The sequence below is a fragment of the Chiloscyllium plagiosum genome, chromosome 30 (assembly GCF_004010195.1).
Source record: "Chiloscyllium plagiosum isolate BGI_BamShark_2017 chromosome 30, ASM401019v2, whole genome shotgun sequence".
NCBI classification, from domain to species: domain Eukaryota; kingdom Metazoa; phylum Chordata; class Chondrichthyes; order Orectolobiformes; family Hemiscylliidae; genus Chiloscyllium; species Chiloscyllium plagiosum.
Window position 1 is genome coordinate 28,918,402 of NC_057739.1, and position 9,971 is coordinate 28,928,372.

At 37.3% G+C, this 9,971-nt stretch overlaps 1 protein-coding gene across 4 annotated transcripts in view; it reads left to right on the top strand.

Annotated features, from left to right (window-relative positions):
- Positions 1–9,971, top strand: part of LOC122564856 (pre-B-cell leukemia transcription factor 3) — a 251,920-nt gene that overhangs the window by 12,006 nt on the left and 229,943 nt on the right. Inside the window, exon 1 of one of the 4 annotated variants that reach the window (XM_043720213.1) lies at positions 849–915. The exons of the other annotated variants lie outside the window; for them this stretch is intronic. Within the exon in view, the coding sequence (XP_043576148.1) occupies positions 867–915 (49 nt within the window). The 5' untranslated portion in view covers positions 849–866. Of the gene's footprint in view, positions 1–848; positions 916–9,971 lie in introns of those variants that run through there. 4 annotated transcript variants of the gene reach the window in all.

A 9,971-nucleotide genomic window follows, 5' to 3' on the forward strand; every position in this document is an offset into this window, starting at 1 on the left:
TGCAATGCAATGAAAATTTAATCAGTGCTCTTCTGCTGCTTTAATAAGGCAAATAATTCTTATTGGCTGCTGTGTTAGGGTTTCTAATATTTAATTCATAACAAACCTTGCATTATTCCACAGTGACTTTGACAGGAGGAGTTTGTTGCCTGCCAAAGAAAGGCAACTGTAAAACCTGAAAGAGTGGTTTTAAAAGCAGATGTAAATGCCTGAAATCTTTCAGAAGATTTTAATTAAAACAGACTGGGACAATACTAAACCTTTTGTTAGCAGTTTTCTAAGTGGGAATTACCTTTTGATCTGAATTAGAAAGTTTTTAAAAATCCACCATTTCTGAATGTAATTGTTATCATTTTGTGCTGTATTAAACATAATTCTCTTTGTTAATATCAATGTGCTTTCTCCTCTTAATTCTTCAGACATAGGCTTCTGGTTTGAAGTATTCCGACATGAAATTTCACAGCCAGGTTTTGAAAAAAATGAAAGCGTAACTAAAATTGAATTCTGATCAGTAACATTTGTGCACTTAAAGTAAATATAGCAATAGAAAATGGCAACATGCCAATATTAGGTGCTGGGTATTATTACATACAAGGGTTGGGACTTTCTCGTTCCTTCTTGAAATGGCTTAATTGGTGTCAGCACCCTAGGGATAGATGCCTCTAACTCTGAAATCCACACCATTCGCTCTGTCTCAGCTCAGTGTTGAGAAACTGGTAACGACTGGTAGTGAATGAGAGCAAATGGTGCTGCAACAATACTCGATGATGTTTGGGATGACAGAAATTAATACGCACTTGCTCAGCGAAAGCTATGATTAATGGCTGTGAGCAGGAGAATGCTGGCCCTCCTTTTACTCTGGTTTGATGGGGATTGAAAAGCGAAGGCTATGTTTATTCTCTTCCAAAAGTGGAGGTCAGATGCAGTACATTGCAGCTATTTTGTTCTTCTGTTATTTATCTGTTTGTTGAAATTACTGTAAATTAAATTTAAATAGTTATCTTTCTGATTTTTTTTATTGTGAAGAATTTCAGATAATTATGAAGGCCATTTATAATAAATAGTCTCATCAATTTTATGGTCCAGAAGTTCAATTTTACAGTAAAACATGGGTAAATGCAAATGGCTTTTCTTCTTTACTGGTCATATCAAAATACTTTTTCAGTTAACCAGTTTTGGTTTTTGCAGAACGTGGGAAGGTTGATCTGTCTTTTGAACCAGGCAGGAAGACATAAATTAATATACTTCTCTGGATAAGTCTCTTATTAATAATCCATTCTGTCATGATTCTTGGCACTGCCAGAAAGACAGTTGCATCACTGTTTTTCCAAAACAGATAGCAGACTGCTATCAACATCCTATTTGGAGATGTTTCAGATGACAATTTGTTATCGTATTTTTGAACTAAGCTTTTTGAAAAAAAAACCCGACTATTTTGAATTACAACATATGTTACTTTGGGCGTCATTGTCATCTCTGTTTATAAGATTTTAATAGCTGCTTGTAACTTGGAATTTGAAACTATGAGAGAGTAAAACTTATGGAAATAGAAGCTCTTGGACAATTGTAGTTAACCCAGTACTTGTTCTACAGCATTCAAGATGAAACACTTTAAAATATCCTTGACATTTATACAGGGACTGCTGGTCTTAGTCTTACAAATGCTAAACTTAACCTACAATGTCTTGCAATCTCTGATTTTGCACTAAGAACTACTTCCTTCTTTGGAGTGCACGTTTTAAAATTTTACACCAATCTTGTGCACTGAAAAATATCAAAATTTTGCTAAAATCATTTCAATACTAGAATTTTCGCCAAATTTGCAGTCAAATAAAGCAAAACGTGATTTGTCAATGTTGCAGTGAAATTTTAGAGTCGAATCTGACAGCAGATGTTTTTGCTGACACTGAATATTTGTTGAGTTCAGGCTTTCATTTCAGTCCTACTTCTGTCACCATGATTGATTTATTTCATCGTGGACAATGGGATTCACAAGCTGATTTTTTTCCCTTTTTCTTTTTGTGAAGTGCCGATAGCTAGAACAGCCGAGACTTCATAAAATAGCATCTTCTAAGGTCACTGTTATAGGAACCATTACAGCAATGCAGATGCAGATTTGCAAATCAGAGATTATATCTTCAGGCATTGCTGTCAAGTGTTATTCAAATAATACCAGCCTCACATTTGAATAACGGCAGACATTTTGAATTAATTAATCAGAGGAGATAGTCCAGGGCTTTTCTCATTAGTCTTCAGGTCAGGCTAGAAAAGATATATGCGTTGGTGATGATATCCTTGTCTTTAATCGTGATTTATGAAGATTTAGGATTGTGTGTGATTTGTCAAAGGTTCTGGGAAAAGGCTTGTGCATATTTCATTATCTAATCTCTGATTGATTTAAGGATGCTAAAAGATATACCAATGCTGTTCACAGTGGTAGGCACTGCATCCCAGGACTTTTACTTTGTTATCTCTTATGACTGTCAGAAAAAGCTGTAAACTTTTTTATTGCCTGTAGTTACATTGTCATTTTTTAGTTATTGCAGAAACCATTGACTCCTTTTGCCATCTAAACAAAAGCCATGTGTACAACAATCACAAAAATTCTTCTGAGCTGTCTGTATTCATGCTTTTGAGGAAAACCACATTTTTAAAATAGTTTGTTGCTTTCTTTTTAGTCAGAGTGGAAGTCGTAAAATATTATGATTTTGATTTACTTTGATAACTAGCATTTTAACTTTTCTTTGTAAGAACTATTTCTAAGAATACTCCGTATTGGTCAGTGAAGACAAAGAGTTAAAGTTATAGTACATCTTCAGGGTGAAGCAAAAGTTAATATTTCAACCATGCTTTCTTTCATGACCTTTTTGTTTATGCTTTAGTGCCAACTTTTATTAAAATAACATTAAAAGAAAATTGTAAGTCTTCATTCATGCTGCAGACATCTGTACAGGAAATGGCTGTCTCTCATAAAAGGGCCTATCGTTTAAAACAAAATAGAAAGATTAGTACATAGGTCACTTAGATCGATCGTTTTTGAATTACGTTTCCTGACTCTGATGGTGAAACAATTGAGTTTTATTAAAAGACATCAACTAAAAGTTGGCCTTAGAATAGCCTGGTGCAATGCAGGAGTAAATCTAATCTTCTTGTGAGAAATACATGAAGCTTACAAGTTTTACAAGTAGAAGTAAGTTATAAAAGGAAATAATGTGGCCTAGAAGCTTAATGCATACATGAAGCTATTCAGTTAACCATATCTGTCCATCTCTCTAGTTTTCAACTACAACAATGAAAACATTCCAGAGCAAATCTTGTTTTATCTTTTACTACTTTCTAACATGCACTAACTGCACATTTTCTTATTTGCCTTGATATTATTAGACTTTAGCACAGTTATGTGAATGTTGTCCATTGCGTGCAAATACGATCCAAGTAAAAACTCACAAAGAAAACTATGTATTGCTTTTTTAAGGAATACTTCAGTGAGTTGAAAATACGTATTTAGTCTTGTGATGGTTGTGAACCTTATAGTGTCTGATGGTTAATGGTAGTGTCTGAATCCCACGATGAAGTTACCGAATTGTAACTTGATTCCAGACAGTCATTATTCTTTATAAGTTTAAGTACAGTGAAGTGTTGTGTTAGTGAACTTACATAGTGGGAATAAAAAAGACTTTAAATAGGAGGTTCCTGAAATTTGCCTTACTATATGATGTGCTGCTGAGCCATATAGAATTGGAAGATCCCAGGTATGACTGTTGATCGATATTAGACAGGAGTCAAACTACGTTTTTCTCCCCATGGAATGCTTTTCTTCAGAATAATTGAGGGCTACCTTTTGGTTTTCAGGGGCTCTTTTTTCATTCTCATTGCCTCCTTTTGTTTTCTGTTTCTCCCCCTTTTTATCTCTGACTCTGTAATTAGGTGACTTCGTCATGCAGTCGCATTAACTTCTGCATTTCTGTTGAAATATTTTCTGGGTTTCCTTCTTTACGTAGGTAAGGTAACACAACACTAAACGCTATTGTATGCATATATACATATAATGTATTCAACTTGGAATGTATAATTATCATGTTTTTATTAATTTATTATTGATAATTTTCCCAAATCACCTTCAAAATGAAAAGCCTAGCTTTGTGGCACAAAGTAACTTATTGGAGATGAGTCTAACACAGGCTGCACATCAAAACATTAATTGCAAGCAGTTTGCACTTTCCAGCATTGTTTGGTTTTGTTCAGAAAGTTTAAAGTGAGTGCTGACAAATACGTCAAGGTACTGACTTTTAAGTTCCAATTGTACAATAAAGTGAATGCACAAATTAATTCTACAGCACCAAGCTAAGCATCAGATAACAAATGGTTTAATTCTCATTTCATTTCTTTTTCCCAAACTAATGCACCTCCCTACAGGACCATCCATGTTTTAATGAGATATTGATTGGAATCTCTGAGCTCAGAAGCACCTAGTTGCATTAAAGACATATGTTACTTTTTAGAGGTTCTTAACTCACAAACGGCCAAATGCCATCCTTTTATAATGGGTATTGAAAGTGAAAGAAGTTATAGAATATTACAACGTGGAAGGGATCTATTTGGCAGATTGTATCTATGATGCTTTTTGAATAGAATTGAATTAATATTATTGTCACATGTACTCCAATAAGTGCAGTAAAAAATTTATAAGTTGTCACTTACACACTATTTTAGATACAAAGATGTTGACATAGAGAGTCTTCAGTTACAGAGAACGTTCAGATCATTTTTTGCTCTTGCTTATATTTCTGCATGGCCCTGCACTATTTTTCCCCTTTGAATACTTATCTAATTCTTCACAACTTATGACAAACTCGAAGGTGAAACAACATTTGACCCACACTAAAGAAAGAGTTTAATTCCCAGAGGTACTTCCTATCTTTATCATCCATTCTTAAAATTGGGCTAACACCAGCGTAATCTATATGATCTAATTTTTTTTTGTCATCTTTAAAGAGTTCACATCTCTGACCTGAGTAACATCCTACTTTCAAGATCTGTACAAAGACAGCCTAATTTCTGAGTTAAATGCCTTCACTGTGGCTTCTTTTGAACCCCTTGGATCTCCTAGAAAAGTGAATCTCCAGCAGTGCACACATATCCCTAAAGTCTAGAACATAGACAATTTTTTAACCTCCTTTCAAAATAGCCTCCTCTTGAAGTGATTGATGATGTGGGCAGCATGACTTACCAGAAATAAGTGCTTCAGCTTCCCAGATCTCAGGTTCTCTCTTTCATACCCTTGCAGCTCTTCTTATCATAGATTGTGTCACTAAGAATTGACAAAATGGAACCCTGTGATTGAAGAACCTGAGCTGTGAGCGTGGTACAGACAAAATCTGTAATTGGATGATCACCTCCTTAAATATTTTGTCTTTTCCCAATGGGGACGACATTTGTATCATTGGTCATCTCAATGATTGAATTTTCTGGGTTTCTGATGGTGAATCATGTGCTGCCCTTGAGCTGTTTTGAACCTAGTGTTAGGTGAACTCAGCTGGGGAAGCACTAAGGTACTTGAGCTGACCCCAGAATTTGCAGGCCGAAGTAAGATTTATTTATTTTGGCCACACTAGTGATCTCTTGTATGAGCATGTTTATAAGCTGTGATGAAGCATACACAAGGAAATATGGCCAATTTTTAAGCGAGCAGAAGGTTGTTGGATTCTTTTAGAATTTTACCCCAGTTTGAATCATGAAGCAGAAAGAGAAAAATTGAAAGATGATTTGAAGGAGAAAATTACTTTTAATAGTGAAAATAGAGCAAAAATACGACTCAGTTTTACATTAGAAAATTTTGGAATTTTTAAAATATTTTTCTGTGTGGTCCACAATACAAGTTGATATCGGTGAACTTTGTTGATATTTATATATGGAGCTCAGTTTTGTTCTTGACAAGCTGTTAGAAGAGGAGGAAGGGAATATTGAATATGAGAGAGGTCAAAGTCTGTGTTTGGAGGAACAGTTCCTCACAGATTCAGTCTCTTCCACGTTTGGAGCAAACCTTAATTGGTCACACCTGTGAATTAACTTTCTCAAGCTTTAGTGGGTTTTCAGGAGTGATTTTACTCTGTGTTTCAAACCTTGGAACTGAAATCATAAAATTTAATTTTAACCAGTAAAACTTGCCAGTGACATTCTGGCCTGAGCCATACATTTAATAGAGCTCCAGCTTTTTTTTACTGACTTTCCCTCTGGTGAAGCAGGTCTTTTTATTTAAAAATGTGCAAGCAGATCTCTCTTGGTTTTGGTTATAGTAAGTTTGAGGATGCAGTGTTTTATAACAACAGTGATATTTATCTCATGAAAATGATTACATCACAGCTAATGATTTGTATAATATCAATGGCTGAATGCATCACATTTCATTTTTACTAAAACAGAGGCAACAAAATACAGATGTTAGAAATCTGAAATGAAAGTAGAAAAAGCTGTAAATAGTTAGCAGATCATACGAGATGATGTTGACTTAAAGTATAGGTTCTGTTTCTCTCTTCATTGATGCTGCCTGATCTGTTGTGTACTTGCAGCATATTTTAAATTCTGTTATGAAAGTTTTGTATCATGATAAATTTACAGTTTCAATATGTATATTGGAATTTGCACTTGAACAAGTTGAACATGTAAGCCATTGTAGGAATTTATAGATAATAGATTTTATTTGTAATATACTTTACTGTTTTATATGACATTTATGGTTTCTAATGGCTTCTATCTCATCTCAAACAATTTTCAAAGCTAAAAATACATAATCTGTTGCTACATAAAATACACAAGTTGGAATTAATATCTATTTAGGTGCAGGAACCATATCTGCTTAAGGAATAGTCATGTGGTTTGATAGCATTAAGGGTAATACTGGGAGCCTGGTCCTGAGGCATAGAGTTATACAGCACAGAAACAGACCTTTGGTGAACTTGAGTGGCATTGAAATGCAAGTCCTGAGGATTGACGCCTCTGCAGTGGAATGTTGGGATTAGATAATCTTTCATTTGGTACTACTATGGAAGGATTTAGAATAATTGGAAATTAATTCGGCCTTTAAGAACTGGGTTAGGGTGGGATGGGTTCCAAAGCGACAGTGAGTAAAGAGATAAATATGAAACAAGTGCAGTGGTTAAGGGGAGCAAGTTAAAGAGTCACTGCAGGCAAAAACACCATAGAGAATGAGATATGACTAATAAATTAAATTGCATTTATTTTGATGCAAGAGGCCTGAAAGGTTAGGCAGATGAACTAAGGGAATGGTTCGGAACATGGGATTGAGATATCATAGCTATTACAGAAATGTGGCTCAGGGAGGGATAGGACTGGCAGATTAATGTTCCTAGGTATAGATGCTATATGAAGGATAGAAAAGGGGGGAAGAGAGGAGGGGGGAGTGACATTTTTCATTAAGAATAACATTGCAGTTGTACTTGGGGAGGACATTTCTGGTAGAATGTTAGTGAAGTTAATGGGTGGAACTGAGAAATAAGAAAGAGATAATTGTCTTATCGAGATTGTACTGTTGACCCCCCCAACAGTCAGTGGGAAATTGAGAAGCAAATATGTTAGGAGATCTCAAATATCTGTAAGAACAATAAGGTGATAATCGTGGGGGATTTTAACTTTCCAGAAATAGACTGGGACTGCCATAATGTTAAGAGCTTAGATGGAGAGGGGTTTAATAAATTTGTGACAAGAAAACTTTATTATTTAATATGTGGATGTACCTATCAGAGAAGGAACACAACTTTACCTTGTCTTGGGGAATAAAGCAGGGCATAGAACATAGAACATAGAACAATACAGCACAGAACAGGCCCTTCGGCCCACGATGTTGTGCCGAACATTTGTCCTAGCTTAAGCACCCATCTATGTACCTATCCAATCGCCACTTAAAATTCGCCAATGATTCTGACTCTGCCACTCCCACAGGCAGCGCATTCCATGCCCCCACCACTCTCTCTGGGTAAAGAACCTACCCCTGACATCTCCCCTATACATTCCATCCTTCACCTTAAATTTATGTCCCCTTGTAACACTCTGTTGTACCCGGGGAAAAAGTTTCTGATTGTCTACTCTATCTATTCCCCTGATCATCTTATACACCTCTATCAAGTCACCCCGCATCCTTCTCCGTTCCAATGAGAAAAGGCCTAGCACGCTCAACCTATCCTCGTACGACCTATTCTCCATTCCAGGCAACATCCTGGTAAATCTTCTCTGCACCCTCCCCAAAGCTTCCACATCTTTCCTAAAGTGAAGCGACCAGAACTGCACACAGTACTCCAAATGTGGCCTAAACAAAGTCCTGTACAGTTGCAACATCACTTCAAGACTCTTGATCCTCAGCCCAGCTCGGCATCATATCTAAGTGCCTTTGCAGCCGACAACAGCCTTCCTCACTATCCACAACTCCACCAATCTTTGTATCATCTGCAAATTTACTGACCCAGCCTTCGACTCCCTCATCTAAGTCATTAATAAAAATTACAAACAGCAGAGGACCCAGAACTGATCCCTGCAGAATTCCACTTGTAACTGGGCTCCAGGCTGAATATTTACCATTTACCACCACTCTCTGCCTTCGACCGGTTAGCCAGTTTTCTATCTAATTGGCCAAATTTCCCTCTATCCCCTGCCTCCTGACTTTCCGCATAAGCCTACTATGGGGAACCTTATCAAATGCCTTACTAAAATCCATGTATACTACATCCACTGCTCTACCCTCATCCACATGCTTGGTCACCTCCTCAAAGAATTCAATAAGACTTGTAAGGCAAAACCTACCCTTCACAAATCCATGCTGGCTGTCCCTAATCAAGCAGTGTCTTTCCAGATACTCATAAGTCCTATCCCTCAGTACCCTTTCCATTACTTTGCCTACCACCGAAGTAAGACTAATTGGCCTGTAATTCCCGGGGTTATCCCTATTCCCTCTAGTGATTGAGATGTTAGTGTGGGAGCACTTTGGGGCAAGTGATCATAATTCTATTAGTTTTAAAATAATTATGGAAAAGGATAGACCTGATCTAAAAGTTGAAGTTCAAAATTGGAGTGAGGCCAATTTTGATGGTATGAGGCAGGAGCTTTCAAAAGTTGATTGGGGGAGGCCTGTTCGCAGGCCTTTAAAAATAATCTAATGAGAGTTCAGAGACAGCTTGTTCCTGTTCTTGTGAAGGACAAGGCTGATAGGTGTAGGGGAATGCTTGATGATGAGAAAAATTTAGGCCTTTTCCACATGGAGGGCACTGCATGTATGGAATGAGCAGCTAGAAAAAGTGTTGGAAACTGGTACAGTTACAGCATTGAAAAGGTATCTGGATGGACACATGAATAGGAAGGGTTTAGAGGGATATGGGCAAAATGCTAGCAAATGGGACTAAATCAGTTTAGGATATCTGGTTGGTGCTGATGAGTTGGACCAAAGCGTCTGTTTCCATGCTGATAACTCTATGACTATGATTTAAATGATAATATGGGTTTGTGTCACTGGTGAATTGATGATGTGTCAGTAGTGAGGGACAGGGCAATATTGGGTGTAGAATAAACAATCTGAGCGCAACAGTACTTGGTTTGAAGTTGCTCGGTTGACTCGCATTGATTTTTAAGTGATCTCTGTGAAGATTGTGAAGTCCTGCCGACTTCATCTGCAGTCAGATCCTGCTCCTCACAGAACGAGTTAGGGAACTGGAACTGGAGTTGGATGAACTGAGGATTATTCGAGAGGCTGAGAGGGTGATAGATAGAAGCTACAGGGACATAGCTACGCCAGAGAACAGAGGTAGCTGGGTAACAGTTAGAGGTGGGAAGGAGAGGAAGCAGGCAGTGCAGGGATCACCTGCGGTTGTTCCCCTAAACAATAAGTATACCGCTTTGGATACTGTTGGGGGGGACGGCCTAGCAGGGGTAAGCTGCAGTGACCGGGTCTGTGGCGCGAGGTCTGG